Raw genomic sequence first — 23,265 nt, forward strand, 5'->3', positions numbered from 1 at the left:
TACAGTATTTAGACCCATACTCACTTAAATAGAACTTGAGAAAAAGAAAGAAGTATCGTTGTATTATCTCATTTTTAGCTTTTACTGTCAAGATAAACCAAAACTTTACCAGAATTGTATTGAACAAAGTGATAACCGGTGGCTGTAGTGAAGCTAAGCTTACAGGTTCCGTTCAAGATGTTTCACTGCTGTAGAGCAGAGGGACGTGTTTTAAGTACAAGTGTGTTCCCACTACAGTAAACTTGCAATAGGTTAATGACACCTGTAAAAACATTAACTATATACAAGGGAAACAGCAAGAGCTGCACAATGATTAGAAGACATAAAAATTCTAAATAACAAAAAACTACCCTGAAAGTAAGAAATGGTAAACCTTTCACGTATGAATTACTTAACATTGTTTTCATGTTTTCCATTACTACCAAGCAAGACTTAAACATGCCCAGTTGTTTTTTTTTAATTTCAATTATTTAGAATGAGATAAACAACGCACACCAAAGGTTTTAAATAAACATTAAGATAAAATACGAAAGATGAACCTTGTTAAAATTTGAACAAATAACACCATGAAACTTTTGCAGTTGATTACCTATATTGAGACATTTATTGTAAAACAGAATTTCTGAAAGTTTCCCACTGATTTGCAGTAACTATTGTGAATAATGTGATTTTAGTTGGTATTTGAATAACTGTCCACTGTATTGGATTCCGGTATGAAAGGATAAAATGATAATAAAAGTAATACACACAAAAATAACTAAAACAAAATGTAAAAATAAGCAGTTATTACTAAAATTTTACATCACTTTAAACTCTAATCTCCCGGACAACAGCTTCATAAAAGGGTTTTGAGAGTTACAACTGGAAGGTTTTGTGGAAACGTTATTTACAAACATGCTTCACCTGTACTTGGATATTGTGTTCTACATGGTAGTTTCAGTGTGATGTTGAATGAATTGCTAACTTAAAATGAAGAAAATGTACAAAAGCATAGCTGGTTTTCAGTCTCGAAAAACCAGCTTTAACCCTGAAGGCATTGGCTTTAAAAAAAAATTCTAAAGCTGGAGGTGTTGGAATAATATTGAGACTTAGAAGGAGGACTTACCAAGGTAAGGAATGCAGGGCACCATCTTCAGGGAACGGATGTATTCTCTCATGCGGGTGTAGTTCTCTTCCTTGGATGTCAGATAGTTTAGCTTCTCAAATGTAGCCTTGTCCTTTCGACTGATTAACTACATGAACAGAAGAAACAATAACATGGTTGATTTCTCCTTTATACCTGAGCAGGAACTCTGTTACATCACAGGTATCTTACCTGAACTAAATTACACTGTATTCTACAATTTATTCTGAAACACCTAACTGCCATTTTAAAGCTAGAGGATTATGTATGAGTGGAAATACTCTACAATACTTTTGCAGCAGTTTTTTTCTGTGCGCCTGCAGAACACTGCTGCAGCCAGCTCATTAGGTACTGTGGTAATGCTTTCCGTCAATTGTACGGGAACCAAAAGGAAGAAAAAAGAAAAAACTGAAAAAAAGAGAAAAAAAGGCGCTGGTGTATGTAGGTACTGAAAGAAATGCCAAATATAAATAAAAAATGGTGGCATCACTCCATATTGATAAATACAAAGCTTAATATACCTCAGTAGACCTGTGAGAATAATACAAATTTATGATGTAGAAAACATATTGTGGTCCCATCTACAAGCAACTTAGGTCTCTTTCAGACATGCACTCATTTTTTTATTCCGATAGCAAACTGTCGGTTTCAAGTCTGAACATGCACCCTGCTCACTTTCGTGAAAAAATTGCACCAGCAACCTTACTAGGACGAACCAAATAATATTTCACTTTCAACACAACACAAGTCTGACCTGCACTGTCACAACAACAGACAGGCTGGTAACTATATTAAATTCTTAGAATTATAAATAATTCCAGAGAGAACATAGAAAGCAGTTCAGTCTGCTCAGGATCTGTTGGCAGTTCACACTGTGTAGGTCTACTTATCTTTAAATCAGACAAGTAAACTGCCACATACAGGATGGCAGTTTAGTTGCCTCTAGCTGTTAAGGACTATTCTCTTCATTTATGACATACTTCGGCATTAGACAGGAGCAGGATCAATATGATCAATGAGCATCTCAAAAACAGAGAGGTGCACACATTTACGCACGGAGCAACAGCATTTACTACGTTGATTTGTTACACTTACAGACTATCCCTCACATGAAGGAAGGATCGATCAAGTTCTAATAGCACAGCAAACTGTGTACTTTTCTTAACTTATATAGGAAGTCTGAGGTAAAGCAATCCCCAAACATTCCCTGCTTCTAGCTTCCTTCTAGCTTCTTAAAGGAGAGGATTCACAGGACTGTTTTCTTTTTCTCCAACAAATCTAAACGTAAAGTTTTTGGTAGCTTAAAACCAGTGATGTGAAGATATTGTGGGGTTTGAGAAGGTATGATTCAATTTTAGTGTGTGACATGTACATGAAACAATTAATCGTGCAGCAATAGGTGGAACACTTTAATGCAAAGTTAATCAAGTCAGCAGCTGGTGAAAAATAAGGTGTAAAAACCTTTGAAAACATTTGTGCCCTGTAAGAGACATGGTATGTAAGAATTAATCATTTAAACACCCTGGAAAAAAAGAAACCAAAAGCCACACATTAGCACTCACAAACAATGTAAAGAGACCATGTTGTGGTCGAGAAAAGTCATTTCAAGTAGACAGCCAAGCACCACATGCTTTCTCTATTATCTCTGGAAGGACACTCATCCAAATCTATAAAGAAATATCCACTAAAAGCTGATCCACCTAAAAATGCCAAACAAGTTTTCTGATCTGTTCAGCAGAATGCTTTGCAGAGCAAAGACAGAGCTTTTTGAAATCCATCATCACCCTAAAATTATATTATACAGAACATATTTTCCTGGCTGGAAAGTTTCAAATGGAAGTAATGATTTAAAAACCAAGCTGTGCTCAGAAAAATCCCACAGATGTGTTTACATGTCTGCTTCTTGACCAAAACACCACATGGATCACATCAAAGTATCAGGCCCAATGCAGGATCAGGCTGAGTTATCTTAACATGCCACTTATTAGGAAGCTGTCTGGCTGCACCAATGTTCAAAATCCATTAAGGCAGTATCATTATAGAATAGAAATAGTTTATTGATTCCAAATGGGAAATTCCAGACAGACTGACAGACATTTTAACCACCAAAAGCAGTCCCGTCAACAAGAACAACTGAAAAGCGAAGGCCTAAATATGCCAACAATACTCTTACAAAAACAAACAAACAAAAAAAAAAACTGCTCAAATATACAGGACCTATACTCTGGAACTGTACACTAAGTGTGTCCACACAGGCATGAGGTACCAGTTCTGTCAGGCTTCTGAATTGTTCTATTTTTGTGTCTGTGCACGTCAACATCGAATCACTAATTCAAACGTGTGGAACGTCTGCTGACGCATACAAAGATGAACATCACCACTGTCTCTTCATCACTTAATTTTTTCTTTTGCTATAAAAAATATCTGACTTGGTCTTCCACTTGAAAAAGTGCATTGAAGTTATATCTTACTGCCCAAGTTTTGCTGAGTCTGAAGATGGGAGCACTCTGCAGAGCAGACACCACTGACACCAAAGAATGAAGGTTGTTCAACTCCAACAGTTTCTGGAAACAAACAGATTTTTATGAACATCAACACAGTACAACATTACTTCAGGTCTAAAATACTTCACAGTCTAGTAGCAATGTGAAACATCACCTGAAAAAATCTGAATATGTAGAAACAATGAGGGAAGATGCCTTAGTGGTTAATTGTAACACTTCTAGACCAACTCCAGCCTGGGACCTTTATTGCATTTATTTCTCCTTTATTTCTTGTCTTCTCTCAGTTTATTAAAGGCAAAAAAGGTCCACAATAATGCTACTCTAAACAAAACAAACGAAATATTAAAGGTTTCATAATGATGATCTATCCATGAATATGGAACAGAAACTATTTAATTAATAATTTCAGTAATTTTTAATCAAAAATTTACAAATATTTGCTGATTCCCAAAAACGAAGATTAGATATGATAGATGTTTAATATGTGATTGAGGTGAATGTGAATAATTTTGCATCTCAATGAATCAGTTAATAAATAAAGTAATGTGTGTGTACCTTGTCTGTCTTATTCCTCTTTGCTTTGTTGTTTAAAAAAAAACCATATAAGCACAGTGAACCACACTGTTGCACTGAATGACATGGTTCATGAACACATACTAGCTTGAGCGTCTTTGTAAGAACAGCATTATTATCATTATTGTTATTGATTGCTGAAAAAGATAACTCATGAATATGAAATCCCAGATTTACTAATGTAGGACTATTGTTGTGCTCTAAAACGAGGTGCATCCATCATAAATTCACACTATCAATGTCATTATCTTCTATTAGGTGTCTCGGGAACAGAATTTGTTAATATATACACATAATTTGAGAGTACCTGATTTCACTAATGAATATCTAAAATATCTTTTATTTCTTTCCTTACTGTTCACACAGAACCTCCAGTATACAGAATGTTTGCTTCTTGATACTCTTTACAAACCCTCTGTAATAGTCGAGGCCCAAGTCTATAACCGCTAAGTAATTCCCTATGGTGATATAGTCTAGGTTTGTAAACAGTTACAGTCAGATATATAAAGTGAGCTTCATTTTCAGTGGTCAGTATCTGAAATTCACCAAGAACATTATGTCATTGTCCCACTTTTCCTTTCCACCTCACACTGTGACCTCAGGGAAAACTCCTCCTGCTAATGTTTCCTCATTGGACCACAACAGTAAAACACTTGTTTGTTTCTGCCATAACTGTGTCTGCTTTTTCCATTGATACTGGTATAGTGTAAGACAATACCTGGGTAGCTCATGTATGCTACACACTATAATGGATTTCTATTGAAACTGTTTTTCTAGGTAGTTGGCAGTGTCCCATCAAATCAAAATCTACACTAAAATACTAACTATTGAGTAGCTGCCGGCTTCCATTTGTGAACCCATATCTGTCATATGATACATTACCAAACACCACCACAAAAGTGCACCACAACAATGGAGATTAACAGCATGTTTTTGTCATTTGAAAACATATTTGTGTTTGAGTTCTTAGAAAGCAACACAATATTTTAAAACATATTTTCCAACCACTGATCAAGGAATTTGCTAGTTAGATCAAGTATGAATTGGTTATAGTGCTAACAGAGTGAGAAGGACATTTCTAATAACTACTATAATATAGTAAAAATGGTGTTTTAAACTGAGAGCAACTTGGGCTGCACAATAAATCACCAGTTTTGACAAAACACATCAGACAATCAATCAGAAATTCCACTGGATGTGTGTTAAAGAATGAGAACAGAAAAAAAATCTGACCGTGGCAACAAGGATGATTTGCAAACTATTTCAAATTATTTAATATGTGTTCAGATGTATTAAGAGGTAAGCACTTATTGTGTAGTTTGAACTCACCTTTGCTATTTTGACAAAATGGCTCAGTATTTCTGCTCGGATTTTCAGCGTCTGCGCAGTTAAGATTTCTCTCACCAGCCAAAAGCTCACCTGAAACAGGAAAAACACGCACACACACACATATATACATGTAAATCTGAGTGGGATTACCATATGTATTTATTATTGCTCTTCAATAAAGATGTTGACCTTAAGGTAAATATTAAGTATTAAACTATTTCTATCCTCACTTATGTATGTGGTATGAGTTAAATCAATTAAAATAACTCTAATGGTATCCTCCAGAATTTATACAACTGTGTTTGAAGGTTCACTGGATGAGTACGCCAGTGAACTAGTAAAGTTTGATGTGTAAAATTGCTAGAGAGTCTCTTCATACCTACATTTTATTGTGCATTATCAAAGCGGGCCTCCACAAAATTTTCACAATGTCTTTCCAGGTTTAAGGAGCTCTACTGCATATGATGAAAAAAGCAGTGTGAAGGTTTTCATGTCACCAGAGGAAGCTATGTGAGGCCATTTGACACAGCGTGCATTATGACTTCAAGTTTGATACATTCAAATATCTGTTGGCCTGAAATTCAAAGAAATGAGCTTAACAGGCTTACAGGCTTCAGACATCTCTGATTATAGGCTTCAATCTCTGACCACCTTCAGTGGTTGCACTTTGTTGTGGGTAATGTACAGAACACAACAGACGTGAGAACGCCCATGTAAAATATTGTTTAAATGTCAAATGACTCAAAATTGCATCACACAATAGTGGATCCACTTGGAAGGAATTGCCGAAGGAATTGAAAAATCTTGAATAAACAAGTATGAAAAAGAACACTACAAGATCAGTGACCAAAAATTAGTAGCAACACAGAGTCACTATGAGCCATCATCCTACTAATCAGAGTTGCAGTGGCCTTCCTCCCAAAATGACCGCATGGACAGTGTGCTGTTTGCACGTTTTTAAAACAAATGGGCAGCTTCTTCAAACTTGGGATAGGGTTTACCAATTCAAAGTGGAGTTTCTGTGACAGCTGAGACAGTGTGAAGGACACTATACAATGTTAAACTCTATGGACAGTGCCCAAGAAAATGTCCCTTGCTAGCTGTCCAGCACAAAACTGCAAAATGAAACTTTCCAAAAGAACATGAAAAGAACACTGATTAATATTGAGGACACATTCTTTGGTCAGATGAAAACAAGATATATTTGCTTGGCTCAGATGGAGTCAGATGTTTGACATGAATCTGGACAAGAGTACCACAGTTAATGCCTACTTCTGACAAGGAAGTACAGATGGGTGGAATGAGATTATATGGAGCTGCATGACTGCAAAACTTATTGTGGACATGACATTGGAAGTGGGAGTCAAATAGCTGTCTTTGATAGAAGTGTGATGAATCAGGGAATAAATGTAAGAACTGGTTCAGCCCAGTCAGCAAACATGAGGGCCAGCGTCATCATCTTGAAAAGTCTCAGATGCCAGACTGACAGGGTCAGATGTGTTTTTAAAAAATCCCATTTTAGGGGTCCAAAAACTAGGGGTGTGGATGCTAGGAATAATTACAGTATGCGTTTCAAAATGAAAATGTATTGGCCTGGATGTAGTCTCAGTTTCAGTTTCAGGATGAGGGCCAGACTTTTGAAGCACTCCATGTTCTAAAAGAAGACTGTCTGAAGTGTCAGTGTTATTCTCAAATGAGTACATTAATTTCAAATTTTGCATTAAAAAAGTACACTGCCCAACCAAAAAAAAAAGTCGCACAGTCTAATATTTTGTTGGCCTTCCTTTAGCTTTGAGCATGGCACTCATTCACTGTGGCATCATTTTGATAAGCTTCTGCTTCAGCTACCTGTTGTCCAAATAAATCTAATTAATCAATGCCTGTAGTTTGAACTGAAGTTGATATTTGCTTCTTGACAGTCAAGTTTCTGAAGTTCAGTGTCAGTCCTTTTTAATTCTTTCTGACATTTTTTGTGAGCTTTGAAGCATATGCGGCCTGTTAAACAGAAGGTTATTTGTTCATAAGAACTAAAGAAGCTGCTTTCCTCTGACAGGTCGTTTTGATCAAAGGGGTTGTCATCTGACTTCCCACCCAGTAAACACTCTTCGAGCTACAAACAACTGTATAGAATATCTTCGGCTTAAAAAGAAAGTTTGGCTTAGAAAGCATCCTCATGCAGAATAAGTAGAGGTGCAAATGGTGACAGATTTTTATACAAAGATAAATGCAGCCACTGAAAAATCTCAAGAAAAGTTTAGTTTCCACCTCTAGTGATTTTACACTTCGTGTTTATTAGTAATGGCTTATCAGCCAAAACATTAAAACCACTGACAGGTGAAGTGTGCAATGTTGATCATGCCAAGAGAGGGAAAGGTCATTAAGCCATATTCAAGTGTTTTAAAGTGCCAGGATTAATATTGCAAAGTATAATACAGGTACATGGAGCTTCACAATGTGAAAAATCTCAAATGGTGTTGTAGGAAGCCAAATGGAACCACGTGTGTATACATAGATGACAGCAAATGTCATACTGAAAAATCTGAAAAATTGTGGTACCGACAGTTTAGTGCAGACACTTGCTCACCTTGACAAAAAAGAAAGCTTTTGGTCATCAGCTACGTGGTCAGTTGAGACAAAAAATGTAGCTCTTTGGACAAAAGGATGTGATTTTCATTTGGTGAAAGAACAGAGAGTCATTCAACCCCAAGGGCACCATCCTCACAGTAAAGCATGGTGGTGACAATGTAATAATCTGTAGAGTTTTTCAGCCAGTGGATCAGCTAACCTTGTCAAAGTAAACAGCATTACGAAAGAGGATGACAACAGTAAGATTGTGTTGAAAAACACCAGGCAGTGTGTAGGAAAACGTAGCCTTGGTCAGTATTGCAATTTTCAACAAGACAATGATCTAAAAGCATCAAAAAAAAAAAGGTTAACAAAGTATCAACACTCTGGAGCAGCCCAAGCCAGTATCCACACCTGAATCCTTATTGAAAACCTGGGAACTGGAGGCCAGAGTGATGACAAGGAAGCCTTCAACCTCAAGAACCTGGAGATCGCCAAAAAGAGAAGTGGACCCAAGTGGACAAGTGGGTAAAAAGCTTGTTAGTAGTTATAAGAACTGTTTGATAGTGGAGGTGACAGAAAAGGGTTTTCTACTGATTATTGAGAAAGGGTATAAATAATTTTAACTTTAACATTTTAAAGAAAGAAAATTGTATTGATATCACTATAACTATGTTTTACCATCTTTTTACACGAGTCATGCCCAGCCAGAAGATAACAATTAGTACATAAAAATTAACCAGAAATCAAAATTGGCATGAGTATAATAATTTCGATTTTAATTGTATGCAGTTCCTAGGCAGAAATGCATACCCTTGCTGACTGCTTATTCCACTCATAACATGCCTTCAGCGTATTTAAAAAAAAAAACAAAAAACGCATATAGGCACGTTATAAGGTTAAAATTTTAATTTCCATTGAAAGTGGTCTTTATTAATATTTTTTTGAATGGCTGTGGTTGTGTAATGACTTCATAATGTGCTAAAAAAAGTTTTTAGAAAATGGATTGCACAGCAGAATCCATCAATGAGCATTTGAGGTTATGATCAATCCAGTGGTTGTATTTAGGGAAAGAAATGGACTATAAAGGCTGCCTGGATTCCTGTTCATCATCTTAAAGAGGAGAAAGATGGATAAAGGATACTTGATTAGTAGAGCAGCTTGTTGACCACAAACACCCTCTGTACTCACTAATAAACTGGGAGGATGATTAATACAGTAGAAAGAATAATATTTTTCATGGATGGGTACAGAGTTTCACTTCGCTTTAGTAGACCCATTCAAGTCACACATCAAGCCTAAATGATATTATTTGTATGGAGCCCCCTATAGTCAGCTAAGAAGAAAAACAGATAAAGAGACATATGAATCTGTACTTTTTGTTTATAAATTGTACTCTGGGATTTGTAATTTGTATGCATGGATCTGCAATCTGGAATGGAGTATTGTAACAGCCTCAAAAGCACAACAAACAAACCCAACTTGGCATGAAATTTACCCTTGAATCTAGATTATGTGGAATTTTGTTGGCAAATCAAATGCATGGTTTACAAATCTGTGAGAAAAGCATTGATTTTAAATCCAAGAGCACAGTTTCTAAATTGTGACAAGAGATTTAGACACAGCTCGTTTGTTCACCTCAGCTCAGTCTAGCGGGGCTCAATACATGTCAAGTGGTCTCATTTGTAAAGTGTGACTATTTAAGAAGAAAAAAATAATAAAACAATTAAAAAATTGCTTTAAAATTCCTGCAAGGCGTACCTGATTGAACCTACGTGTGAATGCAACCACGTTGGGGGCCAAACTGTGTTTCTCCTTCCCGTTCCATCCACAGCTGGCCAGCTCCTGCCAATGCAAAAAACACATGAACCAACAGCTTATATGCAATAATCATCATTGTCACCGGGAGTATGGCGGCTACAGATGCATGCATGAAGCCTGTAAGTTCGACTAAACTGATGACTTATGACACCTCATTTTTGGACTAAAGCCTAAGACAGTTTTGTGTGAACAACAATATAAATACCTTTGAATAAGCCCACATTGATGAAAAACACCTTTGCTATTGTACGTCTTTCCAGCTAGGACTGTTGACTTGCAGAGGTAGGAAAGAAAACAAATGCAAATGCCTACTGGAGTTTCAGTGACAAGCCATAAGGAGGTTGTTTATCAGTGTCAGACCTATTGTGTAACTCATTTATTGCACAAAGAGTGTTAACTAAACACTTTACAATAAAAAGGATAAAATTTGCATTACTCCTCACAATCATCATCATCATCATCTGATAGTTCAGGAAAGAAAGGAAGGGAACAAAAAGGACCCCATATGTGACTATATTGGATGGGATGATGGACTTGGACATCACCTCACTCACATCTTTCTGAGACTGGATAGCTATGGTATGTTTTGTCCACTATCTGAATTTTTCCTAAACCAATTATTCAACATTCAAACCTACTTCACGCCACGGCTGGCCATGTGCTTGGAAGTGAGAAAGGACCTGGACATTGAATTATATTACTGTATAATATACATTCATAGCATTTTCTATTATTAAAATTACAGAAGTCTTCATTCAGAGACATAAATATCGGGTTAGATAACAGGACAAACAGCAGTTGTTCTTCCAACACTACAAATTTCCTTGCCCTTTACTGTGTGCCAGTTTAACACACAGTATGATTCTGTATATATTCTCTGTAGGACTGTATTAAGTGTTTGATGAGCCAACTAGAGAAAAGAAAGACAGAAACCCAAATTCCATTATAAATAGGACTGTCATTATTATGGCTGCTTTTCACCAAGGGAACTTGCAGGCCATTTTAGGGAGACTCAAATTTTTAAGTGCGTTTCAACCACAGGAATCAGGACCGTAGAAACTTTTTTCGGGGCTCTTTTCCAGGAAAAAAGAATTATCTACCCCATGGCAGGTGCCTCTGTGCCATCCTAAAAAACTACTAAATCTTAAAACTGATTGATTAGCACGTGCATCCTGTAACGATCATTTGTTGTCGTTTTGGTGCGTTAACATTGTGGACAAAGTTGTCAGATCCTATTCTCTTTTCTCAGAAGCTTTGCAATTCTTAATTTAAGTCTCTCAAGTGAAAATGAAAGTGAAGGAATAACAGATTTCTCCAAACTGTCAATTAATTAAAAATACAAAATGCAAAATAAGTAATTGCTCAAGTACTCACCCTCCTTAAAGTGACAACTAATTCAACACAGGTGCAGCCAAGGTGGTGCTACAAGTCACACAGTTCGTGAAATGAAGACCATCTGAGTCTGTAAAAGAACTGCGATCTGGGACAAGATTTGTTTTCCAGCAATACAATGAGCTGAAGCAAACTGCAAAAGCTAGACAGCAATGACCTTCAGAAAACAAACTTAAGGTTTTGGAGTGGCCAAGTCAGACCCAAACCCTAATCCAAATTAAGAATTTGTGGCAGGACTTGAAAAGGGCTATTCACTCACAATCCCTGTGCAACCTGACAGAGCTTGGCCAGTTTTGAAAAGAACAATTACTGCCAAAGGTGCATCTACTAATTACTGACCTGTAGGGGCTGAATATCCATGCAACTGCATATTTTGTGCTTATATTTTTAATTAATTGACAGTACTTTAAAGATATAGGTTTTCACTTTCACGAAAGAGCGTTTGTTTTTATTTATTTGTTTTTAGTAAATTCTTGTCATAAAGACCAATTATATTGACCATGAGTCAAAACTGAAAAAATGAAAGAGGGGAATACTACTAAAGGCGGTGAATAAGCTGAATGGGACATTTTGCTGACTGCATTGTGGATCTTGACATCAGATTATCAATATCGGTACTTTATGCACTACTTCAGGTGAAATGCAGCCACATTTCTATGTCTGTAGTCACTCATATTGGTTGATCTCTATTAGTCTCATAAAGCCAGAAAACTCTGCTCTGCAGATGTTGGTTGATCTATGAATTACTGTGAATTGCTGTATTTTTAATTGTTTATAATATAACCAATTAACAATAGATTATAATGGTTATAATATAACCAATTAAAATATAGTCCGGTTCATAAAAATTTGGACATTGACAATTTTCTGCATTTTGGTTCTGTACACCACAATGGATTTGAAATGAAAACAATCACTGTGTGCTTTAAGTGCAAACTTAAAGCACACCGTGTGTTGTTCCCTCATGATTTCATTTAAAAGGAGCACATAAAAGGTCTAGAGTTCATTTCAAATGCGGTATTTGCATTTGGAATCTGGTAAGGTCAACTCTTAACATGAAGAACACTTTCCAGGAGGTAGGTGTATCTGTGTCAAAGTCAACAATTCAGAGAAGACTTCACCAGAGTGAATACAGAGGGTTCATCACAAGGTGTAAATCATTGGTGAGCCTCAAAAACAGGAAGATCAGATTAGAGTTTGTCAAAAAGCATCTGTGCAGTTCTGGAACAACATCCTATGGACAGGACAAAGACAAAGATCAACTTGTACCAGAATGATGGGAAAAGAAGAGTCTGGAGAAGAGAAGGAACTGCTCAAGATCCAAAGCATACCACCTCATCAATGAAGCATGGTGGTGGTAGTGTCATGGCATGGGCATTTATGGCTGCCAATGCAACTGGTTTTCTATATTTATTGATGATGTGACTGCTGACAAAAGCAGCAGGATGAATTCTCAAGTGTTTCAGGCAACATTAACATTAGACAAATGCTTAAGAACTCATTGGACGGCGCTTCATGGTGCAGATAGACAATGACCTGAAGCCTACTGCGAGAGCAACCAAAGAGTTTTTTAAGGCAAAGAAGGAAAATGTTCTGCAATGGCCAAATCAATCACCTGACCTGAATCTAATTAAGCATGCATTTTACTTGCTGAAGACAAAACTGAAGGGGAAATGACCCAAGAACAAGCAGGAACTGAAGACGGCAATAGTAGAGACCAATCAGAGCATCACCAGAGACCAAACCCAGCATCTGATGATGTCTATGGTTTCCATACTTCATGCTGTCATTGACTGCAAAGCATTTGCAACCAAACATTAAAAATGACAATTTATAATTATTTTAGTTTGTCCAATTACTTTTGGTCCCTTAAAAAGGTGGAGGGCACATATAAAATCTGTTGTAATTCCTACATCGTTCCCCTGCTTTGGATGTAAATACCCTCAAATTAAAGCTGAAAGTATGCACTTCAAGCACATCTTGATTGTTTCATTTCCAATCCACTGTGGTGGTGTACAGAGCTGAAATGAGAAAATGATGTCAGTGACCAAATATTATGGACCTGACTGTACGTTAGCTTCATTTACCATTCAACTCAATAATACAAATATTCAGAGATTGTTTGAAAAAGATCAATAAAACCGGATTTGACAGTTTAAAATTTTAAAGGTTACACAAAGCTGGAATCCAAGGTGAAAATGCAATGTTCAAAAAATTCCTGAGTTATGACTGGAAAGAATGTTCTGGGGATGGTCTACTTAACACATGGATGTTTCTTACCTCTGGCTGTATCGTTTTAAAGACTGGTGCATCCATCAGGGTGATCTGGCTCTGAAGTAAGAACAAAGATATCCACAATGCCTTTCAGTATGCAGGAGACAAAGCAGTGGTATACAGTCATACCTAACATGTGACATTATGAAATAAAAACATGCATGCATTATGGTTTCATCTGGAAATAATCTGTGAGGAGCAACTGCTAAGAATTTCTGCATTCAGTGACACCACAACCTAATGTGCTCATTTACTCATGCTTTCAGTGCTAGTGGTAACAGCTCTGGCTGAATGTTGAAGTGTATCCTGAAAGTGACTTACGTTGCAATTTAAGGCACTTCTTGATTGGTCATTAAACCCTGGCTTCAAGTTAACTGATTTTCCTTTAAAAGCTGATATATTTCATGGCAGTGCTTCTTTTGGCTTTGCAAGATGGGAGAGCAACAGCAAGGACACTTATTCACAACGTGACTAGGTGGTCATTGGGGAGAATCTGATTTCAAAAGTAAGGTTACTGCTCTAGCATTTTCAGTTCTGGTCTGCTTTTCTTCTCAAAGTAAGCTATTTTTTTTCTTGCTTGGATTTGAAAGTTTGGTTTGGATAAATTTCCTGGCCCCCTCCAAACTATGATGAAATAGGAAAGAACCTGAAGTCTGTTGTGTATGTGGCCTCTTCATTCTCATCTGAACTACTTACTCAACAGCAACATAAGGAAGGCTCTAGCAGAATTTGAAAATCTAGTTACTCTGTGTAGATTCATTCACAGGACAGTCCGAATGAATGTTTAACCTCGGGTTTATTAACATGAACATAGAGCTCACAGGGAGAACGTGTTGATATATCCATTACCATTGAATACACACCAAGATCACGTTATAGACATCTCGTGAGACTTACTCTGAGTACGGCAACACTCAGTATCCAAAATAGTATTAACTATGCAACTGTCTACATCCCTCTTTTTTTTTTTAGATTTGGTCTTCAACCAAATTATACAAATATGACATGGCACAATTTCTGTAACAAAACAATATCTAAGCTATTCCAGCTTTTACTCAAATGTTAAACAAAATACACTGTTTTTTCATGAAAACAGCAATGCACTACCTAATACACAAACACATCACCAAAATGATACACATTAACCTCTGGAGAACCATTCCGTAGGCTCATTTACTGATTCTATTACCCCTAGAGCTTGCATTCTCTGGAGCTCTTGTTCAACTTTTTTCTGCATTACCACAGGGATATGACGTGGTGGGTTAACAACTAGTGTTATGTTGGTATTATGTTGGTGTTATGTTGGACTTTCATGCAGTAGATCACAGGTAGGCGGCCTACTTCATCTTTAAAGAGGTCTGCGACCTCTTTAAATACTCTTTGTGACAGATCTTGATTATAATCAGTGTCTATGTGGTATACTTCATCATATCATTTTTAGGCTGTCCTGTAGACCAAGTATTGACTGTACATTTTCATTTACCACTTGGAATTGCACAGTGTATGGCTGCTCACCTAGTGTGCACTGTAGAGTTACTGTTCCAACGGGCTTTATCACAGCTCCTCCAAATGCAATTAGATTAACTTTCTTGTGGGGCTTGTTTAGTTTTTCTTTCTTCATTACAGTCTTGTATGTAACTTGGGACATGACGTTACATTTCACTGCTGTGTCCACCTTTAAAGTGAGGCTTTTGTCATTGACGGTAACTATGCAATGACCTTCTTATTTTTTGATGGTGAATTTTGAAGACATTGAATTTTTAACTGGTTTTTAGAATTTTGATGAGCTAAATTCAGGCATATAAAAATTCACATACGTAATTTTGATGCAAAAAAATTCAAAGCAAGAAATTCAGCAGCTTTTAAAATTCAGAATCTGATGAGTCTGATTTGCTTCCATAGTATGGCTTTAGCTAGTGTGAGCACAGTCTCTTTTAGCAGGGCTCGTCTGACGCTGTTGCTGCAAATCCCACAAACTAGTCGGTCTCGAATAAGCTCATCTTGTAATGCATCAAAGCTACAAGTTTTTGCCAGGTTTCGTAATGTACTAATGTATGCTTCAATTGTCTCTCCCAGTTTCTGGTACTTGATATTGAAGTTATGCCTTTATCACGTTTGTTTCTGGGCTGCACAGTTCCCTGAATTTTCTTTTGACACACTCCAGGTCCTCCCTGGACTTTGCTGGTGTGATGATCTCGCCCTCACCCGACACGGCAAACAGAATGTTCATAACAATCTTAAATCTTCTTTTTATGGGATTAAACCTGATATTCCACAGGCTTCTGTTCTTTTTTTTTTTTTTTTTTTTAGTATCAAATGACCTGTACATTCCACCATGATCATGTTTTTAAGAAATAAAAAATGTCACTCCATTTAGTCATTTTAACTCATTCGTCTATAAATGCTGATATAATATGGCTTCCCAGGCTCAGTAACACAATGTGAACTGCAAGGTGCCAGCTTTATCTGATTTCAGATCAACATGTAGATATCTTTACAGTCTCTCAAGTGGATCTCAACTGTAACCACTGGACTTGTTTTTAAAGCGGGGTCAGTCATGTTGTCATGATCTGCTGCTTTTTGTTTTAAATAAAACACATACTCACAGCAAACTCCTCAGGTGTCACCTTAAGTACATCAAAGACGACTGCATCGTAACTCTTGGCGTAGTCCACACAAGGTCCATCCAGAGATTCAGAGCTGCTGCTGGCCTGAGAAGCATACATATTTAACTATTATTGGAACAACTCTGCACCTACATAAGCAGGGATGACATGCAGAACATCTGTCACAAAACTGTGCCGTTATATATTTAACTTTATGTAAAAAGATTTGCAGGTTGTTGACATGCAGGCTCCATGAGCACACAACAAAATAAGCAAGAAACAGGGGAGAAACACTGAAAAGTAATATTAGATTTTTTTCAATCAAATCTTTTTGGAAGAAACAAAAAGTCAGTTGCATGGAAATACTTTGGCTACAGAAAAGATGATGTTGAAATCCAGAGAGTCAGTCAGCACTGGAGGCAACACAACTAATTTGCCTGACCATCTAAATCAATACCACAACGCTCTGTGGGATGAGTACAAAGTGAGACCTGAAAGCTATCCAAAGCAAAAGACTACTTTGGATGCCTATGTTACACCATATGAGAAAGGTTCCAAACAGCAGAGAGAAATCACTGACGTGATAACTTTTGAGAGTTATTGTAACAATCAACACTGGTAATTGCTGAAACATGATCCTGTTGTTTCTTGCCCAGAGTTGTATTAAAAATGTTAGGCACAAGTGGAAATTGAACTGTCAAATGTGGAATAAAATGCAGCCTCAACAGTGGCCTACATGAGTTTCAGTGACTATGGGGGCATTATTATCGCAAAACTTTTTGTCAGTGCGTATGGAGAGTTGTCTGTCTGTATCTCAATCTGTGTGTCTGAAGTGAGATTTGTCAATGTGTAGAAGAATTTGTCAATGCAAATCAGAATCTGCAAAAGTCGTCTCAAAATTTGTCTGTCTGTAATTAGATTTTCAAATGTGTAAAAAATCTGTTAATCTGTGTTAAAATTTGTGCATGTAATAAGATTTGTCAATGAGTACATAGAGTTATCAATGCGTACAAAGATATTAATATTTGAAAAGTCTACGTATTCGACTACACAAGTGCTGGAAATACAGACAAATCACCAGTTACGTTTCAAGCGTGTTATTTTTTCAATAAAGCCGAAAAAGGCCAAAAATAAATAAATACAATTCGTAAAGTCTGGACCTTACTATGCTAAGTGCTGTGAGATGACATACAGTCATGGAAAAAAATATTAGCCCCCCCATGTTTTCTTCAATTTCTTGTTCATTTTAATGTCTGGTACAACTAAAGGTACGTTTGTTTGGACAAATATAATGATAACAACAAAAATAACTCATAAGAGTTTAAGAGTTGATATTTAGTCATTTTCCATGGTTTTCTTGATAATAACCAAAATCACTTAAGTTCTTACATCAATAGCTATATCATTGTACTGCCAAAAACAGTGCTTTTAGGCATTCCATGTTTTCTTTTCTGTCTGTTTTAGTCACATGATCCACGCAGGAGTTAGTACTTGATTGCATCACCATTGTTTTTGATGACTGCAGCCATGCATCTTGGCTGCTCTCCACCAGCTTCTGACATTGTTCTGCTGTCACAGCAGCCCATTCCTGTTGCACAAATTCAAACAAATTTGCTTTGTTGTTGGTCTTGTGGTTCTCCATTTTGCGTTTGATGATTTTCCACAAGTTTTCATTTGGATTTAGATCTGGTGATTGTGCAGGCCAAGACATGGTTCCAATGTTCTGGGTCTCCATCCAGCCTTTAACTGACCCTGCCGTGTGGCAAGGGGCATTGTCTTGTTGGAAAATCCAGTCACTGGAGGTAGGAAAGAGTTTTCCAGCTGATGGAAGAAGACTGTTTTCAAGAGTAGCCCTGACTTGGTTCATTGGCCCTTCACATAATTGCTTTTGCCCTGTGGGCATCAACTGAAAATTGGATTAGTCATTGAAGAGAACCTTAGCCCAATCATCAAAAGTCCAATCCTTGTGATCCCCAGCAAAGAGTAACTAGGCTTTACTCTGCCTTTCCTTAATGAAGAGCTTCTTCCGTGCCCTGTGTGACTTCAGACCAGTTTCAAGAAGTCGGTTTCCAACTGTCCCTGCCGAACAAGTCACATTTCTCAGAAGCAACCAACTTTCTGAAAATCAATACTTTGGTCATTCTCAAAACTTTTGGCTGGAGAGTTGGGTCTCTTTTGTGATTTCTAAAATATTTGGAAGTTTACTTCAAATATTTTACATTATTGATAGAGTCCTTGTAAAGTATTCTGCAGCAGCATTTGCTAAATAAATGTGATGTTACAAGACAATCACACAGTTTTTTCTGTTCAACTGCTAACCAAGAAACTCAGCATCAGCTGATTAGGTTAACTGAGAATAATGCTAGACTCATGATTTACAAACAGGCATTCAACTCACAGGACTAACAGCATGAACAGACAGTGGTAGACATAAAATAGGTGTTTGGAGTAAACTGTTAATTTGAAAATAGCATGAGTGACATTTATTTAGGAATCAATAAGCATATTGAAATTAAAGTTTTGCCCTTTAATAAGACACACATCCACAAAAGGCCAGTGCAAGGGACAAAGACAAAGAGGCACACTCAAACATTCCAAAGACTAATGTCACAAAGTTTGCAGTTTGACTTCAAATGAAAATACTAAAAGCATGTAAATGCTGATATACCAAAACAGCAGATACATAGAAAATTCAAATAACTTGCATAATGTGATTCACTGGGTTATTATAGTTAATCAAGGATCCCACTGAGTAAAAACAGATGCTTTGTTCTGGCACATTAACTATTTTAAATTACAATAATGTGTAAATTCTCCAGAGTGTTTATTATATAATGTTTGTCCATCCTGGGCTAATAAGGCTCAGCTCTGGCATTTTAGTCAAGAAAATAAATGGAATGGATTTTTTAGAAAAACAAAACATTAGGCATACAAAATGACACTGGGTGGTTTTGGATGTTTTGTAAAGAGACAACATGTACAATACGTGGGCCACATGTGGAACAAAATACTGTTGTTCTGTGCTAAGAGGATAAGGACTAACTGGACAGGAAAGCTGGTCCATGCCCATGGTCCATCTCACCCATAGACTTGAAAGTGCCACCATCAAGTTAAAATTACACGAGACTGAACCCCCAGCAGTTTGTGACAGTGTTTTTGCTTATTTCACATTTTTCCTGTGGGCTTATTTTTCATTGCAAAAAGCCCTGCACCTCTATGGAAACAGCACAACCATGGCTCCAAGTAAAGAGAACTAAAAACAAGTTTTGTAAAGTACAACAGTGTTTTTATGTTACAAACCATTTTTAAAAAGAGTATGTACTCAGGAGTTACTCAGCAGTTGAGCTGAGTTGGTGGGTCACAGCTGATTACATAAACATCCACATTAAGAAGACACTCAACCTCCCGCTTCAGTCTATTTTGTTCTGGCCAAACGTGGGTTCATGCCTGACAACATGGTGAAGCAGAATACAGAGACACACACATTGTCTTTGGAGTGCTTCCGACACGCATGCACACAATAACATGCATATTGTAAGTGTATGTACTTCAAATATTTTGTAAATATTGTGTATTTGGATTCTATTTTGTATAACAAATGCTTTGTATCTGCTGGTCTAATTAATGTTACGTAAGAGTAGATGCTGCCAACCTCTACATGTAGAAATCCAAAATCATCCATCCTAGTTATTGATATATCAATTAGTAGTTTAATTAAATTAAATTATAATCAATTAGATTATATAACTGATTAGTGTGTTTTTTGAGACTGATTTATAACACTGGTCTTTTGATTTAGTCTATTTTGCCTCAAGTGATTTATGGACATCGTTTTAATAACCTGGTAACATGATTGCACCAACACCTCAAAGACATTTATGGGAGACTATATGGAGCCTAGCAGAGGTCTTTCCAATTGTTCCAACTCCTTTAACAGTTCCTTTCACCCGTTACTCAGCTTTAGCGTTTTTAGCCAACCATTAAGTTGTAACTTTGTAGGAGCAATCATATAATCAGTAGCAGCAATTCATCTGTAATTTTTCCTACAACTAAATTGTCTAGTTAGGACAGTAATGCAGGTTACTGCTAATGTCTTACTTTTAACATTATTTGGAATTAGCACAAACTAAAGTTTGTCTGAAAATGTATTTATAAATGGGAATTCTACTAGAACTTTCCATCTAACGTATGTAATATATCATTTTTCTTTTCTCTTTTATTTGCTTTTTTTTGTTTGTTTTTAGGTTTAAGGATTCAAATAAGTCTCACAGTACTGGCAAAACCTCTGTTGCCTCCCGGAAGCACTTCCAATGTAGTCTGTGCTATTTGCGGTGCATTTCTGTATTTGGTTGTGTTTTCTTAGTTGCAGCGTATTTTTTCTAAATTCTGACCTCGTCTTACCACTTGGTAAAACATTGTCCTGATTTGCCTATGTTTTGTCTATTTCAATACATTTCTACAAGCTTCAGTGCATTGAGCTCTCTTAATCATTAAAAGAAATATAGTATTAACACACATTTTAAACAGAAACATTCAGAAAGCTTCTCTATAACATCCTATTGTGTCAGTACACATTAAAACTCCAAATACCAAATACATCCTAACTAGTTAGCACGGCTATAACAGTAAGAACTAGCTGTTTTCCAGAGCTGTGCAGGAGAACTGATCTAATCTCATAGTAACAGATGTTTATCAGTCTGCTCTAGTAGAAAGTCAGATTTTCTTCCAGCTTTGTCAGTTCTGAAGCTGTATATTTCAATATAAAACTTCAATATTACAATAATTAAAATTGCAATTCCTTGTTGCTGAAATATATATGGTCAATATACAGGCTGTGTTTTGACATGCTGTGTAAATCACCTCGATGAAGGCCTTATGCCAAAATATGTTGTCAAAATGAAGAAGAATCTTCCAGTTATTCAAATAGTATTGTTGAATAGGTTTTCTCAATGAATTGTGATGTTCTCTTGATGTTGGAACCCAACACCAAGAGAAAAGTAAGCTTTTTTCCCCAACAGGATGACACAAGAACGATAAGAAATCAGAATCTCAATATAAACTACAGAAATGTACGCTGCGGGAGCTTGTTCTTACCTCTGAGGTGACTGAATTGATGCTGTTGCCATCTGAGAGCCCGTTCCTGCGATACATGCTCACAGATGGACTGGTGGGATGCACAGGAAAGGGCAACAGAGGCCTTTAACTGGGAGACACACATAACCTCTCATCCATGCCTGGAGACAGAAGAACAGAAGAACCCTGATTTCTTATTTTTCAGTTTATTTTCCATTAATGTTTGTAATTTAGAGAAACCTGTTTCTACACCATTGACATGTTTGATCAATTACACATATACCAAATACTGTTTATAAACATAAAAACAAATTCAGCATAGCTGTGAAAACACTTAGACCTTGTCCAGAATCCAAATTAACGTTATGTGTTTTTTCCAATTATCTGTGGCTCTGCACTTTGAGCTTTCTGATGAACTGAGCAATAAAAAAACAAACAGACTATAAAACAAGTGCAGGGCTTCAGGGTAAACAAGGGTTAACAGTGTAAAAATGACACCATGGGGTTTCCATAGTTAGAAACATAGACTTAACAGTCATAACAAGGTATAGCACTCAGACCTTTCCTTTATGTTTTTACTACCATTCATAAAGCTCAATATAATACCAGTAGACCTTCACCATTTTAAGCCCTAATTGTGTTGCTTTAAGAGTCTGCTCTTACTGCTAGCAATTAAGCAAGTTGAACCTACTCTGTGGGAATTGTAAGAAATACCACGTATCCAATGCAGTTAACTGCAATTGAATTAACTGCAAAATTAACTGTTAATTCAAGGACTCCTTTAATCAAGCATGCCACCAGAGAGCTTGTACCTCGCTGTTAATGCCATTCATTGAGTAAGAAACAGAGCCTGAGAGAGAGCCACAGACTGCCACCAGCTATGTGAAACAGAGTTTATGAACTAGCTGTTACTGAAATGTGTTCCAGCTTGAGTCACTATAAGGGATACTAACCTGACTGTTATTGCCCTGCATTTCAGTTAGTGCATGTTTAAGTTTGGTAAAGAAACTTAGCATTAGATCAATTAAATGGTGCTGTAGCTTCTTACAGGAAGCTGCTCCCCATAACACAAGCTACCACATCAGTCCACATAGGTCAGGCTAGTGTTCTGCACCTTCAGACAAAACAATGGAGAAACCCAGTGTAGACCGGCTGACTTTTTCTGTAGCACACAGCCTAAACCCAACTACCCTGAAGTAATCAGAAAACTGAATTTCAGTGAATGCAGAACATTTGATCCACACAAATGTGATCATCACATCAATAATGATCTTAGGGAACTGGATAATAACCTAATCAACTTGTCCCATGCAAGCCAAAGACCAAAGAGCTCCACCAAACACTGACAAAAGAATTCTCTTCTCCTGATGAAAAGATCCAAATGAAACATTTGGGCGTGAACATCCCAGAGACTATTACAAAATTCTGAGGCAGGCTTTTTGGAAGGCAGGAACACACCAAACTTAGAAGACAACTCCAGTTGAAACTTGCACAGCCTCCACACTGACGTATTTTATATTTGAGGGTAAACAGCTCTTTTCTGGTACAATGTGAAGCATTTTTTCGCTTTAAGTATCACAGTTAAAATTAAGGCCTGTTAAATTCTGCTGAACATAAAAGTCTTTTAAAACTACGAGTGCTTATTTATATTTTTTGTTTTCTCCAATGCACTGAAAGCGCATCTCACCATTACTCCAAAATCAAGGTGCATTATAAAAGGGGTGCTTTAAAGTGGCAGTGTTGTTTTTCTCTTGCACTTTCACTCTGTTGTGTAACCCTAAGGTCCTGATCTTTAAATGCTCCTATGAAAAAACAGTAACATGTAGTAAAATTCCAGAAAGGGCTACTGCTAGGAGTATTGTAGAACGTTTTTTACACCAAAAAGGTGATTTTTAAAATGCAATAAATAATCAATGTATGCCCCTCCACTCAGACTTTATTGCAGAAAATGTCTTCTTCCCACCAGTGTCATGGCAGTAGAAACTGCTGCATTACAGACAGTATG

General features: G+C 36.9%; 1 protein-coding gene across 2 annotated transcripts in view; it reads right to left on the minus strand.

Annotated features, from left to right (window-relative positions):
• Positions 1-23,265, minus strand: part of LOC111582482 (ras-specific guanine nucleotide-releasing factor RalGPS1) — an 83,324-nt gene that overhangs the window by 52,078 nt on the left and 7,981 nt on the right. For both annotated transcript variants that reach the window (XM_055019195.1, XM_055019196.1), the window contains 7 exons: positions 21,282-21,421; positions 16,188-16,292; positions 13,588-13,638; positions 9,856-9,939; positions 5,530-5,619; positions 3,595-3,687; positions 1,106-1,232 (listed from right to left, as the gene is read on the minus strand). In XM_055019195.1, coding sequence (XP_054875170.1) covers positions 1,106-1,232; positions 3,595-3,687; positions 5,530-5,619; positions 9,856-9,939; positions 13,588-13,638; positions 16,188-16,292; positions 21,282-21,338 — 607 coding nt within the window. In that variant the 5' untranslated portion in view covers positions 21,339-21,421. The remainder of the gene's footprint in view (positions 1-1,105; positions 1,233-3,594; positions 3,688-5,529; positions 5,620-9,855; positions 9,940-13,587; positions 13,639-16,187; positions 16,293-21,281; positions 21,422-23,265) is intronic.

Source organism: Amphiprion ocellaris, chromosome 17, assembly GCF_022539595.1.
Source record: "Amphiprion ocellaris isolate individual 3 ecotype Okinawa chromosome 17, ASM2253959v1, whole genome shotgun sequence".
Classification (NCBI taxonomy): domain Eukaryota; kingdom Metazoa; phylum Chordata; class Actinopteri; family Pomacentridae; genus Amphiprion; species Amphiprion ocellaris.